Raw genomic sequence first — 21,757 nt, forward strand, 5'->3', positions numbered from 1 at the left:
GGTCTCATGTAAATGCCTGTACACAGTTGAGGAAAAGTTTTACTTTTTAGCATATTGCAAGGACTGGAAGCATAGGAATTTTGACTCATGATGACAGCCAAAATCAAGAAGAAGTAGAGAAGGATATCAAGCAACCAAGTGGAGGGCTTGTAGAGGCTGAAGAGAAGACCATCGAAATATTTATGAGTCATGTAGAGGACTTGGAATAGTAGAAAGGCTTTAGTAAAACATTGATGTTTGAAGGTGTTACAAGACAAGAACAATTTCTTGTGAAAGAAGGAGATGAGATTCAGTCTGAAGATCTGATATTTGAAGTAACAATTGAGAGTTTTGAACTCTGTAATTTTCAAATTGATAATATAAGTATAAATGCAGGAATTATAAGTGATGATGAAGTACTTTTGAAGTGTCACAGGGAACTTGAATTGCTGGAGTATTTGCTGAGAAATTCAGAGTATGACAGTGTGATTACAGAGGAAGGAGTTCACTACAGTGGACAAGAATAGGAAGAAACTAGTGAAGCAGATGGTATGGATGAGAGAATAACTGATGGCCCAGCCCTGGTGACGTGGTCACAGCCACGTGACTCACCTCAGTCCCACGTGGTCACACTTGGGCGCAGACAAATATCTGCCCCCAATACCGAGGCGCATTTACAACACCTATCTGCCGGTTATTGGGTATGGTCACCGGTTCCTCCCGTTGAAAAGGCTTCCCGCCTATGTTAAACCCTTAAGGGTTATCCTCGGCTCATTTACACTCTGTCTTTCTACTGTTACCTGCTCCGCATTGTTATGGCGATGCTCTCTGTGCGCTAACCCACCGTATCCTTCGCTCTGTCACTGACTATGGCCCTGTTTGAGATGCGAATCCTTCACTGTAGCTGCTGTCTTCAATGGTCTGGTTCGGAAGTCTGTGGTAAGGGTTTTATATTTTCATGAATTTGGCGAAGTAATCCTTTTGGTTTTCGATTTCTGAGCTCCATTTCTGTGCAGGTGTTCACAACCACGAGACTATCACTCCTCCGAACGCAACCTGGCCTCGAGGTAAACTCTCGTGCTATGTTTTATCATCCTCTGTCACCTGTTGTCGATGCTTACAGGGTTTTTGTGCCTTTCAGCTTGTGGAACTGGTTTATGGCTCGGCAGTCTCCGTCGACCCTTGGGTAGGTCCGCTATTCTCTTCTTCTCGCACCTTGCTGTCTTTACTTCTCTCACTCTGATATTTGTTCTGGTTATAGAAACGCACTAACTCATATCGTTGTTCTGTGCAGGTTGGTTGGGAGCTCTGCTCGCGAGGGTTTCAAACTTGCAGTCTTCAACTTTCTCCAACCCTGGTACCCTTTGTGACCGGGTAGGGTCTACTCCTATTCCAGCGTTTCTATAGGTTATACAATGTGGAATTTGCCATAGGTTTCTGTTGGTTAGATTTTGTAGGGTTAGCCGTGCCCCTTTGCTGGCATTTACAATCTCAGGGTTTCGTTCCTTTGTATCATTATATGACCTCCATGCAACAAGGTTTTGGACTTTATACTGTTACGGCGGTGCCGGATTTGATATATGACTCTGTTGTTATTTGTCGAACTGTTGTTTATAAAGACTTATGAAATGTTATATTAATGGAATCAGTGGGTCTTGAACTGTTACCTCTTTTAATAGTCGTTGTATTTGATTTGCAAATGGCCGTGTGACTCTTTGCGTTTGCTTGCGGGTTCTGTTCGGTTATGGCCGCAACTTGGCTTGCTACGATGCCTGTGTCATTCCTTTATCCTCGCAATACTTGTATGCATATGCTGTTTGGCCGCCTTACGCTACCTTGCTGTGTGTTAGTTCTGATAACATAACTTATGGTTTTGGCTTGATGCCTGTAATGCTTCAGTATTTCTAGTTACAGTATGTGAACTTCATTCTATCTCAATTCGTTTTCAAAATAACAAATGCTTTGTAATACTCAGATGTACAATATGGAAAAGTAATGAACAGTAGTTTATATTCAGAAAAAGGAAACAATGCTTCAGTTACAGAGGGTGTTTTAATACTGCTTGAATACTGTCTTGCTATCTCTTCTTAACTCGTTCTGAGGTGAACCAAAAAAAAGTCCCTCTTACATTCGTCTTTTTCATTTTTAGCTACACTGAATATAACCGTCTAGAAACTAAATTCTATAACTGTTACCTGTTTCTTTAAACAATAAATTAACTAAACAGTTGTTGGTTACCTAAGCTAACAACCAGTAACTTAACTTGTTCTGAAAATAAATAAAAGAAAAGAAATGAACAATGATTAACAAAAGACAACAACCAGTTTTTCTTTTGATGACCTGTCCAACCACTCTTGAAGTCGTGTCCTGTTTCTTCGCGAGCCAGTCATCGATCTTCTGTCTCCTCGGAGCTGGATGCTCCTGCATCAGGCTCCCGGGGTGGCAAAAAGTCATGGCTCCGTTCCATGAGGTCGTCAACAGAATAGCCTGCTTTAGTTATCTGCGCTGCGTCGAGCCAAGAACTGTCCTCTATTGGACGGTTCCGCCACTTGACCAAATATCACAGATACTCCTTCCTGCGCGTGCGTCTAGCTACCTGTGTATCCAGAATTCCTTCGATTTCAAGGGGTGGTGCCTTTGGTAATTGTTTTGTCCAAGAACCTTCCTCATAGCTATCTTTCTGTGGCACTGTAGTGGCTGTATCGTTCTCTGAGTTGGCTACATAGGGAAACAGATCTGCCACGTTAAAAATGGGAGAAATTCCAATCTCGGGTGGCAACTGTATTTCGTAAGCGTTCGCAGAAAATTTGCGGATGATTTTGCAAGGGCCGATCTTCTTAAATTTTAGCTTGTTATACTCTCGCTTCGGAAACCTCTCCTTACGTAAATATGCAAGGACTTCATCCCCAACGTTAAACTGAACTTCCCGACGCTTTGTGTCAGCTCGCTGCTTGTATTTCAGACTGCTGTCCTGTAATTTCAGCTTGACTTGTTCGTGTAAATTGCTCATTGCTTGAGCGAATTCTTCCCCATCAGCACTCTGTTTCTCGAGTTTCCCCAAATCCCGTAACTCATGCACTCCTCGCGGATGCATACCGTACAAAATCTGGAACGGACTGTAACCGGTGCTGCGGTTAGGTGAATCGTTGTACGCGAACTCTGCTTGAGCAAGTACACGGTCCCATGTCCGGGAATTTCCTCCTGTCAAACTGCGAAGTAAGTTCCCTAGGCTTCTGTTTACGACTTCCGTCTGACCATCAGTCTGCGGATGATAAGCAGAGCTGAACTGCAATTGTGTATTTAACTTTTTCCACGGAGTTCTCCAAAAGTGACCTGTAAACTTTACATCCCGATCAGAGACGATGGATTTCGGGAGTCCATGTAACCGAACGACTTCAGTAAAGAATAGGTGTGCAATGTAGGTAGCGTCGCTGGTTTTCCTGCAAGGTACAAAATGTGCCATTTTTGAGAATCGGTCAACTACAACCATGACTGAATCGAAGCCCCGCTGTGTCTTTGGTAGACCCAAAACGAAGTCCATGCTCACTGAATCCCATGGTCGACTCGGAATCGGTAATGGTGAGTATAGACCAGTGTTTTGACTATGACCCTTTGCTAGTTGACAAACTCTGCATCTGCTCACGTACCTCTGCACATCTCGCTGCAATTTCGGCCAAAAATAAAAGTGTTGTACTTGAGCAACCGTCTTGTCGATACCAAAGTGTCCAGCCAGTCCTCCACTGTGCTTCTCCTGTATTATATTTTCCCGCATGGAACAGTTGGGTATGCACAGTTGTCCTCCTTTAAACAGCAGTCCTTCCTGCAAATTATAATCTAGCCACATGCTATCATTCCTTAACAAAGGGTTTTGACAGGCTTCATATGCCTCCCCAAATTCGGTATCAGTTTGATACAGCTCCTTCAAATGCTCAAAACCCAAAACTTGCATTGTGCTTTCCTGCAGAAGCAAGGTTCTTCTGCTCAGTGCATCTGCCACCTTATTCGCTTGGCCACTAATGTGCTTTAATACGAATGTAAAATTCTGCAGATACTCCACCCAAGCTGCATGTTTGTGGTTCAATTTATGCTGTTGCATAATATACTGCAAGGCAGAATTATCTGTAAACAAAACAAACTCATCTCCCAGTAGATAATGCCGCCAATGCTTCAACGCTTGTATGATTGCATAAAATTCTTTGTCGTAGGTTGAGTACTTCTGCCTGCTCTCATTTAGCTTTTCACTGAAGAAAGCGACCGGTCTGTCCTCTTGACTGAGGACTGCTCCAATGGCTGTCCCACTGGCATCACAACGAACTTGGAAAAGTTTGTTGAAATCTGGCAGTCTCAATATTGGTCTTTCAGTAATCTTCTTCTTCAAAGTTTGAAAACTATTTTCTGCCGCTTCAGTCCAGTGAAAAGGCTGATTTGCCTTCTTGATCGTGTCCAACATAGGTGCGCAAATCTCGCTGAAATTTCTGATAAATTTCCTGTAAAAACTGGCTAGTCCATGGAAACTCCGGACTTCAAATAAACTCCTTGGTGACGGCCAGCTAACTATAGCTGCCACCTTTTCCAGATCCATTTTTAGTTCATTCTCTGCAATAACAAACCCCAAATACACTAGTTCTCGCTGAAAAAAAGTACACTTTTTCAGATTAATCAGCAGCTTGTTTTGCTGCAGCTTCCTCAACACACTCTGTAAATGCCTGAAATGATCCTCTTTAGTCCTGCTAAAAATCAAAATATCATCCAGGTAAACTATCACGAATTTCCCATTAAACTCTTTCAATACCTCATTCATCAAACGCATGAATGTGCTGGGAGCGTTACTCAATCCAAATGGCATCACCAGCCACTCATATAAGCCTTCGTTTGTCTTGAAAGCTGTCTTCCACTCATCGCCTTCTCGTATTCGAATCTAGTGATATCCACTCTTCAAGTCAATTTTTGAGAAATAGGCTGCCCCACTCAAACAATCCATCATATCGTCCATCCTCGGTAAGGGAAACCTGTACCTGACAGTAATTTTGTTTATGGCTCTGGAGTCTGTGCACATTCGCCATTCTCCTCCCTTCTTTGGAGCCAAAACAGTCGGTACTGCACAAGGGCTCATACTCTCTCGAATCAACCCTTTATCAAGTAGCTCCTGAACCTGCTTCCTAATTTCCTCATGATCCTTGGGACTCATACGGTAAGCAGCCTTATTTGGTAAGCTTGCACCTGGTATAAAGTCAATACAATGACTAATGCCCCTCCTTGGTGGTAACTCATTTGGAAGATCATCCACCACTATGTCCCCAAATTCTTGCAGTAACTGCTGAACTTCCTCTGGCAAATCTGATAGCTGTGTGTGTAATACTACTGCCTTTGGTCTCCTTATGACAGCAAAATTGATTTCGCTGTCCCCAATCTGTTTCACGAACTCCTTTCCTCCCAACAGCAATGCCTTCACTCCACTGGCTTCTGCTGTATTTTCCTCCTTGATGGGTACAAGCGTGTGCTTTATCCCATCTTTAACAAACTTGTAGCAATTCTTTTTCCCGTCATGAACTGCACCTCTATCGAACTGCCAAGGTCGTCCCAACAGTAAGTGACAGACATCCATTGGCATGACATCACAAAGGATCTTATCCTTGTACTTACCAATCTGAAATTCTACTTCACATTGTTCGTCGACTAACAGCTGATGTCCTTTCTGCAGCCATGACACTTTGTAGGGTGTAGGGTGCTTTAATTTCTTCAATCCCAACTTTTCTACCATCTCCACCGCCACAAGGTTGTCTGTACTCCCACTATCAATAATCAATTTACAGCACTTGCCCCGCGACTTGCAGACAGTGCGGAATAAAGCTTTACGCTGATCTGGTTCTGCAACCTCCTTTGCTGGTTTCAACAGCACTTTGTTCAACACCAAAGCTTCACCTGTCTCTGGTGCATTTTCTGCTTCCTGAGGTGTTGCCTCAGCATCCTCAGTCTGAACAACATAAGTCCCTCTTCCGCCTGCTGGTTCAGCTTCAGGACATTCATAAGACTTGTGCCCCCATTTGTGGCAGCGATAGCACTGGACAGCTCCTCTGCCCCGACCATTTCCTCGCCCTCGCTGAGGTGGTCGTCCTCCTCTCGTGCTATTGTCTTTTTCTGTCGCTCCAGCAGTTTTAGAACTGCTGCTTTCTTCACTGGGGCCTGTACCTCGGCCTCTTCCAAACACTTTACCCTTTCCCCTGCCAGTTCCACCTCCTCTCCTGGCATTCTGCTTCTGGTTAATCTTTTCTTCTGCCTTCAGTGCAAACTGATAGGCTTCTTCCATTGTCCGGGGTGAAAGGATACCAATTTCATCTAAGATTTCCCCCCTTAAGCCATTCACAAATCTGGCTGTTTTCTCCGGGGTGTCCTCCACATATCCTGCTCGCAAATTTAACTTGTAGAACTCTTCTGTAAATTCTTTCACAGTCATTCCCCTCTGCTTCAAGTTCTGTACCTGCCTGTACAGCATAATCTGATAATCCTGTGGTAAGAATTTCTCTTTCAGTTTGGCCTCCATTCTAGACCATTTCTTTATAGGCTGTTTGTTAAGCCTCCTCCGTTCCGCCTGAATGCTGTCCCACCACAAGGACGCATGTCCTTTCAGCTTGGTGGCGGCGAACTTCACCTGCTTATCTTCGCTGGTTTCCTCAAATTCAAAATACTTGTTGACTTCACTTAACCAATCCAACAACACGTCTGCGGACAGACTTCCGTCATAAGTCGACAACTCATGTTTTGGCTTATGACTTGACAGCAAGACCAACTTCAACAATCTAAATTTTGGTGTCACCCCCTCTAATTCCTCCTCTGGTTCAACTTCTTCTTCATCACTGTCATCTGCTGGGTTTCTTCTTCCCCCAGCTTCCACCACTGCCAATCTTTCACGCAAAACTCGAATCTCCTCTCGAAGTCCATCATCTACTACCCTCCGGACTACTCTTCCCCTTCCTCTTCCTCTTCCTCTTCCTCTTCCTCTTCCTTCACCTTCACCTTCTCACTGTTCCATTGGTTCTAACTCAAGAAACTAGCTCTGATACCACTTATGATGGCCCAGCCCTGGTGACGTGGTCACAGCCACGTGACTCACCTCAGTCCCACGTGGTCACACTTGGGCGCGGACAAATATCTGCCCCCAATACCGAGGCGCATTTACAACACCTATCTGCCGGTTATTGGGTATGGTCACCGGTTCCTCCCGTTGAAAAGGCTTCCCGCCTATGTTAAACCCTTAAGGGTTATCCTCGGCTCATTTACACTCTGTCTTTCTACTGTTACCTGCTCCGCGTTGTTATGGCGATGCTCTCTGTGCGCTAACCCACCGTATCCTTCGCTCTGTCACTGACTATGGCCCTGTTTGAGATGCGAATCCTTCACTGTAGCTGCTGTCTTCAATGGTCTGGTTCGGAAGTCTGTGGTAAGGGTTTTATATTTTCATGAATTTGGCGAAGTAATCCTTTTGGTTTTCGATTTCTGAGCTCCAGTTCTGTGCAGGTGTTCACAACCACGAGACTATCACTCCTCCGAACGCAACCTGGCCTCGAGGTAAACTCTCGTGCTATGTTTTATCATCCTCTGTCACCTGTTGTCGATGCTTACAGGGTTTTTGTGCCTTTCAGCTTGTGGAACTGGTTTATGGCTCGGCAGTCTCCGTCGACCCTTGGGTAGGTCCGCTATTCTCTTCTTCTCGCACCTTGCTGTCTTTACTTCTCTCACTCTGATATTTGTTCTGGTTATAGAAACGCACTAACTCATATCGTTGTTCTGTGCAGGTTGGTTGGGAGCTCTGCTCGCGAGGGTTTCAAACTTGCAGTCTTCAACTTTCTCCAACCCTAGTACCCTTTGTGACCGGGTAGGGTCTACTCCTATTCCAGCGTTTCTATAGGTTATACAATGTGGAATTTGCCATAGGTTTCTGTTGGTTAGATTTTGTAGGGTTAGCCGTGCCCCTTTGCTGGCATTTACAATCTCAGGGTTTCGTTCCTTTGTATCATTATATGACCTCCATGCAACAAGGTTTTGGACTTTATACTGTTACGGCGGTGCCGGATTTGATATATGACTCTGTTGTTATTTGTCGAACTGTTGTTTATAAAGACTTATGAAATGTTATATTAATGGAATCAATGGGTCTTGAACTGTTACCTCTTTTAATAGTCGTTGTATTTGATTTGCAAATGGCCGTGTGACTCTTTGCGTTTGCTTGCGGGTTCTGTTCGGTTATGGCCGCAACTTGGCTTGCTACGATGCCTGTGTCATTCCTTTATCCTCGCAATACTTGTATGCATATGCTGTTTGGCCGCCTTACGCTACCTTGCTGTGGGTTAGTTCTGATAACATAACTTATGGTTTTGGCTTGATGCCTGTAATGCTTCAGTATTTCTAGTTACAGTATGTGAACTTCGTTCTATCTCAATTCGTTTTCAAAATAACAAATGCTTTGTAATACTCAGATGTACAATATGGAAAAGTAATGAACAGTAGTTTATATTCAGAAAAAGGAAACAATGCTTCAGTTACAGAGGGTGTTTTAATACTGCTTGAATACTGTCTTGCTATCTCTTCTTAACTCGTTCTGAGGTGAACCAAAAAAAAGTCCCTCTTACATTCGTCTTTTTCATTTTTAGCTACACTGAATATAACCGTCTAGAAACTAAATTCTATAACTGTTACCTGTTTCTTTAAACAATAAATTAACTAAACAGTTGTTGGTTACCTAAGCTAACAACCAGTAACTTAACTTGTTCTGAAAATAAATAAAAGAAAAGAAATGAACAATGATTAACAAAAGACAACAACCAGTTTTTCTTTTGATGACCTGTCCAACCACTCTTGAAGTCGTGTCCTGTTTCTTCGCGAGCCAGTCATCGATCTTCTGTCTCCTCGGAGCTGGATGCTCCTGCATCAATAACTGACAATCTCATGAATTCTTTTGAGAATTCAAATTAGCATACCGATGTGCTGATAGAGGAGGAGAAATCATAGCAGCATACTGATGTGTTGCCAAAGGAAGAAGAGGCACTGAGGCCTTACATTTTTTATTTTAATAATTGTTTTGTGAGTGCATGTTTAGTTGCAGATGCTAGAGAAAATTTCACACAGATGAGCAGCCAAGTAAAGACGGTGGAAGAGGATTCTATGGAAAAGTTTAATCAATGGAAAAAAGATGTTCAATTGCTGGAAATAATGCTAGAAAGTCAAGATTCAATGTAGAAAGAGATAATCATGAAAGGGGGTAAGGATGAAAGGGTGGCAGTAAGGAACCAACAACTACAAAGTGAAGGTAACTAGCAGAAAATTAAAGGAAATTTTGAAGAAGGGACTATGATAGTTGAAAAAATATTAAAGGATCATCATTCCATCATGATGATAGGCATAGTGGAGAGAACCAGGGAAGATGTTGAGGTAGTCAATAAAGAGGAAGTAATAAAATCTCATCAAAGGATCAATGTATGGGAGATAGAATTGGAGCTATTGTAGAAATGGCTAAAAGCACCAGTAGGGAAAAAAGAACTTGATGAAGATTGCAAAGGATATGCAAGAGAGGAAGAGGAAAGAGTCCAGCAAAGAAGTGAGTTGGACATAGAAATTTATTTGATGATAGATTTGATGGGAAAAGAGTCTCAAAGGGAGAAGACAATAGAAAGAAAGCAAAGCAACAACAGGAAAAAGACAATAGTAGTCTGTGAGAGCATAGTTAGTGGGGCAATGCAGCATAAAGTATGGAGACCTGGAGAACAACAACAAATAATAGCAGCAACCAACAACAGACTACAGAACAAAATATGGGATCTAGGAGGACACAAATCAGAAGCACATGATCAGGAGATCATGATTAATTTCAGCCTTGAGAGCCTGATGTAGGAGCATTGACTCGAAACTATCATTGTATTTTAGTAGACATAGGGGGTCTTGTATTTTCAAGGTAGTTGGATTCCTATGTATGTAATTATTAATGTTTTGAGTGCTTAAAGTAGGAATTAATTAGATAAATATAAGGATATTTGTAAATGGTCTCAAGTGTAGGAGAACATGAGTAATTAATGATGATGAGAGAGTTGGAGATCAATTGTAACTCTTATAGGTCTTATGATTCGAGGAACTAGAGAGGATTATTAGGGATAAGTAGGAGTTAAAAGTGGATTTAGAAGATTTTCAAGAGTTTTTTCAGCAAATTAAGGATCTAAACTAGAATTAGTTCAACAAAACCTTTTTGTATAAAGGTAATCCTAAAAGGCGAGAGCAAGTCAGTCAGTCAGTAGTTAGAGAGTTAGGAAACCTGGTTTGTCTATATGCCTACGGGCAGTTTGTTAAACGGAGGCCACTGAAATTAGAAGATCAGGCCAGAGAGAGAGAGAAACTCTTATGTAAATACTTGTTTATTAATATAAACGACTCAATTATGAGTTGCGTATGTGTGTGGAGTAATTCAATTATAATATGTGTGTGAACTTGAGTATTATGTGTAACAGAGGTTGCAGGCGGAGTTTGACAAGATAGAAAGAAAGAAGAATGATATGAAGAATCCTAATGGATCACTTGAATACATTCGAAGGATCACAGTTAGGATTCTGGAGTGGCTGTGTTAAGAACTTGCAGAGTTAATCTCAGGAGGGAATCACCCAATAGAACAACGGAAGGAACAGAAGCCCTGAAGTGATCGAAAACCACATAAAATATTTAGAAACGATGTAAAAATCCCAAGTGAAGTGAAGAACGAAGAAGTGAAGTGTCAACACATAGGAGTCGTTGGATCTAGAAGATCAACGAATGAGATTTTTTTGAGACAAGCAACCAGGATTAAGTCACACAGAATGGAACCAAGAAAAGAATGACAGAGATTGAATCTAAGTATTTGTCGAAGCTGAAAGGTAGGAATCGATCTAGACCGTTAGATTGGCAGATCTGATAGATCGATGGTGATTAGTAACCGCAGCGGTGGTAGAGAGTGTACAGGTGCCTTAATCGTGGTTGAAGGCCCGTAATTGTTATTAACTGTCGATCGTAAATCCAAGTGCTTGTATCCTAGTCCACTGCGACATTAAACCTATAGTTAGCCTGTGTCCTAGTTAGGGGCCGTAGACTATAGGATTTGTTGGCTTTCGTCATCTAATGGATATCGACCAGAAAGATGATCGGACGATAATCTTGGAACGAAACCGAACTTTTATAGACCGAAGACTTATAATTTGTATCGGGTCCGTGAGGCAGCTAAACGTCGTGCAAGTTTCTGATGTGATATTATTACAGACCATCGAATCAAATGGGTTTTGATCTATGACACAGAATCACCGACCAACTTTGTTGATCGGAAAGGATATCAACCGTCGGATTAAAGGTAAGATCGATGGTTGATATTCAGCGATAAGATTTATGGAAAGCATGATCATATCCAGTAGATCGGGAGTTCTGAATGCATATGCTGAAGAGTCCTTTTGAAACCTCACAATTGTGATTGCAATAAAGGAAAGCATCAGGTAATGTGCCAAGGCAGAGGAAATGTGGAAAAGGTATGGGTTACATGTGTTGTGGAATATTTCTATTATGTAAACATTATAATAGAAATAAAACGCCGATAGGAGGGTTATGGGTAATTCCATGAATAGCCATAGTTATAGAGTGGGGTTGGTTATATATGTGCGGGCTTAAGGATTGATTAAAAGTTTAACAAAAGGAGAGTATAGAGTCCCGATAGAAAGGATGGATTAAGGGTAGACTATGGATTAGTTAAGAAATTATTCCACTTGAAATTTATAAATGGGGCCTTAAACCATTAAGTAATGAAGATTGACTCAGCAGAGAGTATAGAATTATTGGGGGAAACAGATATAGGCATTATGTATGCATATTGTGGGTAAAGCAGGATTTTCCTGCGTCAGATAACAAGTTTTAAGATTTTTTTATTTATCTATACACCCAACTACACCATAAATTATATATTATTCAATATGGAGAAAATTTCCATGCAAATTCCACTTCACAATGACCCATATAAATTCCACATTATCAAGTGTTTTATGTTCCAAATGAAATCGTATATTAAATATGTGCAAACATTTTTTAGAAATATACATTCGTAATTGTTAATTATTCATTAATCAAACCAAACAAGCTCTAATTTATAACATATAATAACAACATCTATTATTATTACTTTGTATAATACAAAATGTTAAGCCTTATTGTGTGCCATATCAAACTTCGAATTGACGTATTAACCTTTTTCGAGCAGTAAGAATGAATTTAGTAACTATGGTTAAAAAACACTCGTTCATGTTAAAAAAAATAATTTGTATCAAAAATTAAGGTTATAGCAATGCATTTATTGTTGCCTATATATATCTTAATTCTAAATTTATCATGTGTAGAGAGTGATCAAATATCTCAAGTTGCAAACTTTTTTTTGAGTGCAAAATTTGAAAAAATATTTGTACTTGAAAAATTAAAATAGAACTAAGCTGGTTTAATTATTAATAACTAATATTATAATTAATAAATTTTTATTTTTTTAATTTAATTTATTTTTATTTTTATTTTATTTTTATGTAATTTGACTGATTCAAAATGTTTACATAACATAATCTTACAACATCATTTCGATAATTAAATCTTAAAATACTTCCTACCTTTAATAGATGGTAAAGTGGGTCAATTGTAGGCCTGATCTAAGAGACTAGAACTTATAATCAACAACAACTAGCAACAATATAAAAAAACTTCACATCTAGATCACTTGAACTAGCCCATATATATATATATATATATATATATATATATATATATATATATATATATATATATATTGAAGTCAAAATGTTTAAATAACTTAACTAATTAAGAAAAATAAAAAAAAGATAAAACAACAAGGACAACAACAATTTTTTATTATTATTTATCACAATAGTATTAATATGATTATATTTAATTAATTAAATTTGAATTTAATTTGATAATATATATTTATGTCAATAGGTATGTCTATTTTGCAAAGGGCTTCCACAATTTTAATTAAATTATCAATATTATTAATGGATAATAGGAACATAACCTCCATAAACTAATGTAAAATATTCTTACTAGTATACACAAATCAAAGACAAAGATTTATTTCCAAAATAATTATGCATTTTTTTCCTTTATAATTAAATTTACTAATTAAAAGAATCTCATATGATGAGTTATAATTCTCTCGCCATGTAGTATTGATGACCTATATAATTGTAACAAAACCTATTTACATATTAAAAATCGAAAAAGATTTATTTTAAAATGTATACATGTTCGACTTATATATTAATATTTTATTAATAATAATAACAATCGTAATAATTTTAAACAGAGTTATAATTTAGTTATAATTTATTATTTTTTAATTTTAGCAACAGGTATGATCAAATAATATTTTGATACTTATTATAAACTGATACATATAAACATATACCAAATATTTAATTTATATGATTGACAATTATAATAAAATTTAATAGCTCTATATTAACTATTAGTATACATCTTTAATATATAATTTTAAATAACTAATAACATGTGAAATATAATTATACATTATAATATTAATTCTAATAATATTAATCAACTAATTTATAATTTAACCAAAATATAAAATAATAATATTAATAAAACATTTAGAGTATCTATATATTAGAATATCTTAACATGGCTATATATAGTTATATGTATGTCTGTCATAATTTTTTTTAATAATTATATAATAGTGCTAATAATATATACAAAATAATGCTACAATAATAATTACAATTATATATATATATATTCTTGAATATCTTGTGGAGTTAAATCCCTACCATTTACCTAATAATTATTGATAATTAAATCAAAGCTTTGGAAATCCTATTTCAAATAAAGTACGTCTACCAATTAAAAACTATTAATAATTACTATATATTATAATTATATATATATATATATATATATATTTATTTATAGTTCTAATTATATATATATATATATATATATATATATATATATATATATATATATATATATATATATATAAAATTAGAACTATAAATAAATCAAAAGTTGAGATTTATCTCCAAAGTAGTTTTTCTCTTCTTTCCTTTTTAAGAAATCGATTAATTAAAAAAATGTCACATGGACATGAAATGGTTTTTTGGGTTTGTTGCATCAGTAAACCATGGTATTGACCAGTGGTATTAAAACAAAACCTATCTATATGTGGGGTGAATCTTGTAACGTGTTTTTTTAATGTATATATGTTTAACTCATATATTAATTCTTTTTAAATTAATAATAATAAAATTGTATTTATAAAATTTTTGTTAATGTGAGATGTATCATGAGAGGTAAGTGTATTGACATGTATCAACCATTTAATGTATATGGCTAACCTAGTTGTGTTGCACTATCCAGTCCAATATGGTAGAGATGTTGTAACGTTTAGCATTTTGAGTTATTAAAAAAAATAAAATAAAATTAAATTAAATTAAAATTAAAATAAAATAAAAACATAAAATTATCCAGCCCATGGTTTTTTACCATGGTACTCTTCTCTATTGTGGCTTATTTAAAGGCTAATAATTAAACTAGACTAGATCCATCTTAACTTTGAATCTACCAAGGGCCTAGAGGGATAAAATATCTTTTCACTTTAAAAGAGGTTTGCACCTCAATATAGAGATTTGATCCCTCTCAATGCTTGGTAGATCTAGAGTTAAGATGGGTGTAAGCTGGTATATACTAGAAATTGCACCAAATGTTGCAAAGGAACGTTGTAAGTAAATAGCATATGGAGAAACAATTTGAGTGAGAGAAATAACATGGTGTTAAAAGTAAAGTGAACTCATATTTAGCTATCCTATTGATTTGAGTTGCAATATGTCAATTGAGGGAATGCTTAGAAATTTCAACATTGTACTTGCAACTTTACTTTTTTTTTATACCCTTCTAGGGAATTGGCTAGCCTCATAATTTGGAAATGGATGGTTGGTGAATGTAGGTATGGATCCTTGATTGAATGCAATGGTTCTCTAGTGTTGATGTTCTTTTAAGGCACAATGAACCCATAACTTTCACAATCAAAGCCACAGAAGAGTCTGTGAATTCCATGTAGTTTTTATCATTAATAATAAATATTCAACCAAACTGGCATATTTCAAACAAGGGATGAAGCTGGGAGAAAGTCTTAGACGATTTTGGAACAACAGATACCATTATGATCTAGCACATAAGCAAAATAAAACTCATATTATGCACTACAACCCCTTACCTCTAAGCCAAAATAGCTCATGCTATACAAAAAAACTCCCTATCTCAGGGAGTGTTTCTCAAAGAAAGTTCCCATAAAATCAAACAAGAAAAACCCTAAAAACGTTGATCCAGAAAAGTGAGTCAAAACGAACATTCACAATCATTATAAATGATAACCAAGTTAGTCTATTGTATAATCTGGTTATATAACATCAACATTAGCCAACCTGACCTAAAAGAATAAATTTCAGTCCCAATTGGTCCCGCATCCAATTCAATTCATGTATAGTTATATAGAAAATCTTGAGTTGATGGGTCTCCATTAAAATTAGGGAGTAGAGTAATGACCTTCATCCTATATCTAACAAGAATTGTAAACGTAATTGAATCTTTTAATCTTAAAACAAAGAAAAATTCTAGTTAGCAACCACAAATACTCTAAACAATCTCCTATATGTTGTAGATTCATGTTACAATAAGGAAAGGAAAAAGGAAAATAAACTCGCTTGTCCACATACGGGCAATAGATACCCTAACATAGTTGTGCGTATAATAAAGGTCAAAGATCAAATTCCACACATGTTGCAACAACAATATATTATAATCATTACCACAATCTCTAACTCAAACAATTCATTCAAACCATGCAAAACGAAGGCCGCAAACAAATTAGTGAAGTCTTTGAGCCCAACAAACCTCAGAAATTCAATTTCCATGGACACATCAACTAGCAAACGTGGAGTAGAGAAAAACCAACAACAATGTGTTTAAATATTTGTACCATAGAGACAAGATTCTCTTTCACTCAGGAGTTTTACACAAGGAAAGGAATTTTAGATGGCCACAAACTATAAAGAAAAAAAAAATAGATAGCAGAGATCACTAGAGATGGAGACAATATAAACAATATGTTTGGACACACAACTGCATAAAGACAATATAAACAATCTCTCCCACTCAAGAGGCTAAATAAGGAAAGACATTCTAGATGGCATTGAAGTATAAAAGTAGAGACAAACACAAGATTACTTTGGAAGAAAGAATTGAAATCCTGCGGAATCTTTAATTTCATAAACAACCTTAAACCCCAACTAAGAGGTGAAGGCATGGGTTGTATAACACTGATGAAAAATGAAATTGAAAACCGGGTAGGAAAATTTTCAATCGTACAAAATGTTTATGCTTTCAAACAACATAAACCCCAACACAAAAACATGTCTTTCCTTAATTATATTTTAATGAAAGATGCAAATTTCTCTTGTCTCCAAGTCAACCCATACTAGATAAAAAACAAAAGCAACAAGACTAAGTTTCAACACTTGATTTAAGAAATTCTCAGCATTTATTCCTCACACACCATCCAAATGATATAGAAGAGAGATTTCAAGACACGATAAAGGCCCTCAGTCTATACACTCAATTGCATAAAGACAATAATAACAATCTTTCCCACTCAAGAGGTTAAACATTGAAAGACACTCTAGATGGAATTGAAGCATAAAAAATATATACAAACAGAAGATTACTTTGGAAGAAAGAATTGAAATCCTACATAATCTTTACTTTCATAAACAACCTTAAACCACCCCAACCAAGAGTTGAAGGCATGGATTCTATAACACCGATGCGAAATGAAATTGAAAACTAGGTAAAAAAAAATTCAATCGTACAGAATGTTTATGCTTGCAAACAATATAAACTCCAACATAGAAGCATGGATTTAATTGATTCTCTTTTAATGAAATCTACAAGCTTCTCTTGTCTCCAATTCAACCATACTAGAAACAAAACAGAAAGACTTGGTTTTAAGACCTGATAGTTGTCAAGAAAACATTAATATTTTAAGAAATTCCTAGCATTTATTCCTCACACACCATCCAAATGATACATAAGAGATATTTCAACACAAGATAAAGGCCCTTGTTCTACACATATTGTTTGAAAGGTTTCCTACAAAGATGAAAGTCTTATGGAAAAAATTATAAAGGAAAATTAGAATCTTAATTCTAGAAGCAAGCAAGGGTTACAGATCATATAATACAAAATTTTATGAACTTATTTCCCACTAAAATATTAGCAAATGACTTTGAACGGGAAAATCTCGGGGCCCAAAAATAACTCCATGCTTATACCCAACCACAATATCCTTTTGGGCTATCTCGTTTTCTATAGTCTTGAATCAATTGTCTTTCTTGTCATTTGTTTATATCATTAGGTCAAAGTCTGTTTTCTTTTTGTAAGTCTTTTTTCTTGGTTGCCTAGTCTGATGGTTGTAATGTTTTTCTGTCAGTTTATGTTGGAATATTGTAGGCTCAGAAACAATGTTTCAGCACGGTGGTGTTAGTGGTGAATGTGAGGCTAATTATTTATTGCTTCTTGGCAAGTTAATTCAAGTGAAGGGTCTTGTTTTAGATCACAAGCCAGTAATTTTCCCTCCGTCAATTAGCTTTTGAATTAGCTTTTCACTACTGATTATCTGGATGGAAAAAATGGAGAGCAACAAGTCAATTCGATAAGGCAAGAGAATTTTCTTACTTTACTCATAGATGCAACAATTCAATTCGAGAAGGCAAGAGAATTCTCTTACTTTTTTCATAGATTCTCTTCTTGAGTCATTTTTTGCCACCAGAGCAACATGGCATGGTTATGATAATCCACACTTATTTTCATTAGATAACGTTTTGATGATTCACACTTGTGTGCATTAGATGATAATTATAGATGATGTTTTGTTTTGATGATGCACACTTATGTGCATTAGATGATAATTATAGGTGATGTTTTGATGATGCACACTTATGGCATTGTTTTGATGATTCACACTTATTTGCATTAGATAATGTTTTGATGATGCACACTTATCTGCATTAGATGATAATTATTTCAGGGACGAATTTGGTCAAGGGTTTGATATTGGTAAATGTAGCAATGAAAAATATTTAGCTAGCTTGTCCAACGCAATTGATCTACTAGATTTTGACCTTGATCCCAAAGCCTTGAATGGATGGGCTTATGTGAACAGTAAGTGACAACAATATTGTGTGTTGCCTTGGTGGATTTTGTAGTGTTGCAGTAGGTAGCATACTGGTCATGGTTATGATCCTTGGTTTTTTGGCTTGTGTATTTCCCTAAATATGTTGAGTTGATATGTATAGCAATGCAAGTTTTGATAGTGATGAGAACAACTTCTTTTAGTGCGGAAAAGAGGAGCCTTTCATATCAGAGTCATCAGTGGGTTTTCTTTGTGCTTTTGAGCCTTCCAAATGATTGGTTTTATGTCTTCTTGTCTGCCATTCTTCCGTGTCTGCACTCTTTCTAGTGTATCAAGTGTAATTCATTGAGTTTTGGAGGATGAAGTCTCCACAAGGTCTTCTATTAAATATATCTAGGAATCTATTACTCTATTCTTTATATCATTATTCATAATTTTTCCATCAAGAAATACTTGGATGCATGGGAAAGATAGTGTGTTTTCTATCAACCTTTGTTGAGCTCGCTGATGAGCTTGGTTAATGTGAATATCTTGGTTTCTCAAATGAATATCAAGATATTGTTATTCTTAAAACAAATACAAAAGAAAATAAAATTCAATCGTGCTGATGGATGCAACGACAACCCTTGTCGATTCTAACGCATTGACATTAAGAAAAAAGCCTAAGGGTAATTAATATCATCCAACGAGACATGAACCCAACTGGATTAATAACACAAAAAGTCGGGGTAAGCCATGCAACTCCCTTACAACACAAGAAGACGAAGAGGAGCATTTTTTTATCTTTGAAGTCAATCTCTCAATTTGCTATATTAATCAATCAAATAGTGGATTTTTCACACTTTATCCACTTAGGCCTCACTTAACTTACCAACTCTATACGACGCAACCATGAGACTTCATTCACACCTACAATAGCCGAGAAACCGCACTCACAGTACCCCTTACCCACACATCCTGTTGGCATTCCTCCTTACCTCGATCACCCAGGCAGGCAGACCTCGCAAGTCTTCCCCATCGATCATCTTTGTCTTCGAGGGAGCCTATAGTAATTTGTGGAGCATTCTTTGAGCTTCAGTGAATATATCGCAGATCATGGAGTCTTTTTCATTCCTCATAGGTTTCATCCCGTGATGCAAGGAAGGTCAAAGTGGCCCTTTTATTTCACAGGATTCTCAGAGATCTGCGTCATCTCCTCTCTCTCATTTCCTCCACTTTTCAAGATTATTTCTTTCCTTTGCTTTGTCCAACACTAGGTGTTAATGTCAATCAATCCTTGGATCTTAAAGTTAGACCCTTTATGCCTCATGTCTCAACATTAGAACAGATATTGTCTAACGTGAGATCCATTTGCTGCATATTTGTTTATGAAATACGGCTATGATGAATATCCCAAACCTTGTGACTATCAAACTCCACGGAACCCATTTCATTCTTAGGAAGCTCCAAATTCCTCTAGTTCATTGTCAACAATTGCTTGGCTTTCTTGATGGAACCACTGCTTCTTCAGAAAAGTAGATAGAGTGCTCAACATCGACTGATGGATTTGTTCAGGTTTCTCAAATTGTTTGATATTAAAGGATTTCTACTTATAGCTTAATTGGATAGAATGCATATTATGGAAAGAAATTGGAATTATCTATATCAATTCTATATAACATGAAAATATATATAAATAAATTATTATCTATCGAAGTGAAATAGACAACAGAAACGCTCATATTTGAACCGATCCTCCTTTCCTAATGAGTGGAGTAAAGCCACCTGCCTTCGTTCCTCCACTCGCTCTCCCTCAAATATCTTGATAAAAAATTCTGAATTCAACGCTTGGTATTTCAAACATTTCCTATCTATTCGCCCACCTGGTATCTCAAAGTGGAAAGGTCCTGCCACCACTCCCACCCCCCAGCGGGATATACCCTCATGGGAGCGTAAATATACAGATGATGTAGAAGTTACCATCTATGTCACTCCATATTTACCAAATTCTATCTGAAAACAAATGAGATAAAAAACACCATCATCGAGGCAAACAATGCCATAGTTAAGGAAAACCCACCTCCCTCATTTTATTTCACTCTGATTAGGAATTTGACTCATCCAGTTCTACTATAACCAAAGATTCTTAACCAGAACTTGGGCATTTAGAAAATATATATGAAAGATAAAAAATAAATTGTTGACTCATATTTATTAAGAAAAATAAAATGAATGTCACTTAGAAAATTTATAACAGAAAGGACGTTAAGCAGAATCCACAAATACGTTCAACAAACTTACATACTTAGAATGCTAGATTAAATATGTATTTGTATGTGTTTTAATTTAAATATATTTCAATCAAGACAAACTTGAGGATTTTGATATGAACATTATTCTATTGCTCAAAGTGGTAATATAGAGGCTCGATGTTTATTTACTGGCTAAAAAAACCATACAACCATTAGCAATGACATTGGTTATTTATGTATTGTCCTGAGGTTGAGACCTGCCACTGCCGCCAACCCACCACAGTGTGGTTGTGTGGTTTTCTGTCAGGGGAGTCCAACCACCCTTGATGGTTGTCGACGCCATCGACAGGATAAAATTGTATAGTGAAAATACAAAAAATATGAACCAACGATCCATCAAAATTTAAGTTTTTTCAAGAATACAATCGCTCATTAGACTCGCTTGTCTATTTGATTTAAGCTAAAATGGGTGCATAAGAATTAGAAAGAATCTTCAGGGCTGAGATCTGCTAGATGAGTAGCGAATGCCAGTGGGGCGGGTGAGTGCGGTTGAGTAAGGGTTGCTAACGCCCATAACGAATGACCATAACAACCGTTTGTGGATGAGGGCCATTGGATCCATGCCCTATTAATGGATATGTTTCCACCTTGGCAAAGAAGTTTGTAATTCAAATCAATGGCCCAACCAAATTTAATCGTCTAAAAAAAGATTGAATGTTGAATGGCCCACAAAGTGCAGAAGAAGGTCACAAAGTGCAGAAGAAGGTAGCGAGGGAGTTGTTTTCAAAGGGTAACGCCTTACAGTGTAATTACATTAGATAGTTAGGTTGATAGGCATGTTTATTGGTTTTTTTTTGTGTGTATATATTAACTCATATATTACTTCTTTAGGACTTGTCTAATAAGGCAACAATTTATCGTGGCTTACAATTTTCTCATCATAATCGGATGATTCTTTTTTCAAAAAATCTGAGTTTGGGAAACATGCTCAAGAACCCTTGAAGCACCTAAAATTAATTTTGAAATTTTATAACTTGGATTTCCAAAATTTTCCTTTGGATTTCCTCGAAATCATGGCAAAAAACCATTATATAATATTATATTAGTTAAATATATATTACAGAGTTACACCTTTATAATATAGTATAGAACTACTATATAATATTATTTAATATTATATTAATTAAATATATAATACTATTCGTAAGTCCCATATTGACCACAAACAGAGTTACACCTTTATAATATAATATAGCACTAATATATAATATTATTTTAGTATTAT

At 36.8% G+C, this 21,757-nt stretch overlaps 3 protein-coding genes across 3 annotated transcripts; 2 read left to right on the plus strand and 1 right to left on the minus strand.

Moving 5' to 3' along the window:
* Window positions 1-793: 793 nt before the first annotated feature.
* LOC149223358 (uncharacterized) lies at window positions 794-1,562 on the plus strand. The gene is made up of 3 exons (XM_089383271.1): window positions 794-918; window positions 996-1,165; window positions 1,274-1,562. The coding sequence occupies exons 1-3, from the start codon at window positions 849-851 to the stop codon at window positions 1,355-1,357; spliced, it is 324 nt and encodes a 107-aa protein (XP_089239397.1). The 5' UTR covers window positions 794-848; the 3' UTR covers window positions 1,358-1,562.
* A 977-nt stretch (window positions 1,563-2,539) lies between these two features.
* Window positions 2,540-7,152, minus strand: LOC149223359 (uncharacterized). The gene is made up of 4 exons (XM_089387883.1): window positions 7,091-7,152; window positions 5,579-6,881; window positions 5,095-5,458; window positions 2,540-4,098 (listed from the first exon to the last, which is right to left on the minus strand). Exons 1-4 carry the CDS (start codon window positions 7,150-7,152, stop codon window positions 2,540-2,542), a joined length of 3,288 nt encoding a protein of 1,095 aa, XP_089244009.1.
* LOC149223360 (uncharacterized) lies at window positions 7,058-7,856 on the plus strand. The gene is made up of 3 exons (XM_089387884.1): window positions 7,058-7,417; window positions 7,495-7,664; window positions 7,773-7,856. Exons 1-3 carry the CDS (start codon window positions 7,348-7,350, stop codon window positions 7,854-7,856), a joined length of 324 nt encoding a protein of 107 aa, XP_089244010.1. The 5' UTR covers window positions 7,058-7,347.
* Window positions 7,857-21,757: the final 13,901 nt, after the last annotated feature.

This window comes from Pinus tabuliformis, chromosome Q (assembly GCF_031772625.1).
Source record: "Pinus tabuliformis cultivar Carrire ecotype Pingquan chromosome Q, CPIR1, whole genome shotgun sequence".
NCBI classification, from domain to species: Eukaryota; Viridiplantae; Streptophyta; class Pinopsida; order Pinales; family Pinaceae; genus Pinus; species Pinus tabuliformis.

What these genes read in the sequence shown, in the direction of transcription:
- LOC149223358 (XM_089383271.1), top strand. Translation starts at nt 849, where the DNA reads ATGGCCCTGTTTGAGATGCGAATCCTTCACTGTAGCTGCTGTCTTCAA. An exon ending in GTCTGGTTCGGAAGTCTGTG is followed by an intron (nt 919 to 995) that starts GTAAGGGTTTTA and finishes ATTTCTGTGCAG; the next exon opens with GTGTTCACAACCACGAGACT. An exon ending in CAGTCTCCGTCGACCCTTGG is followed by an intron (nt 1,166 to 1,273) that starts GTAGGTCCGCTA and finishes TGTTCTGTGCAG; the next exon opens with GTTGGTTGGGAGCTCTGCTC.
- LOC149223359 (XM_089387883.1), bottom strand. Translation starts at nt 7,152, where the DNA reads ATGCGCCTCGGTATTGGGGGCAGATATTTGTCCGCGCCCAAGTGTGAC. An exon ending in TGTGACCACGTGGGACTGAG is followed by an intron (nt 6,882 to 7,090) that starts GTGAGTCACGTG and finishes TTTGCGTGAAAG; the next exon opens with ATTGGCAGTGGTGGAAGCTG. An exon ending in GTGATGTCATGCCAATGGAT is followed by an intron (nt 5,459 to 5,578) that starts GTCTGTCACTTA and finishes GTACCCATCAAG; the next exon opens with GAGGAAAATACAGCAGAAGC.
- LOC149223360 (XM_089387884.1), top strand. Translation starts at nt 7,348, where the DNA reads ATGGCCCTGTTTGAGATGCGAATCCTTCACTGTAGCTGCTGTCTTCAA. An exon ending in GTCTGGTTCGGAAGTCTGTG is followed by an intron (nt 7,418 to 7,494) that starts GTAAGGGTTTTA and finishes AGTTCTGTGCAG; the next exon opens with GTGTTCACAACCACGAGACT. An exon ending in CAGTCTCCGTCGACCCTTGG is followed by an intron (nt 7,665 to 7,772) that starts GTAGGTCCGCTA and finishes TGTTCTGTGCAG; the next exon opens with GTTGGTTGGGAGCTCTGCTC.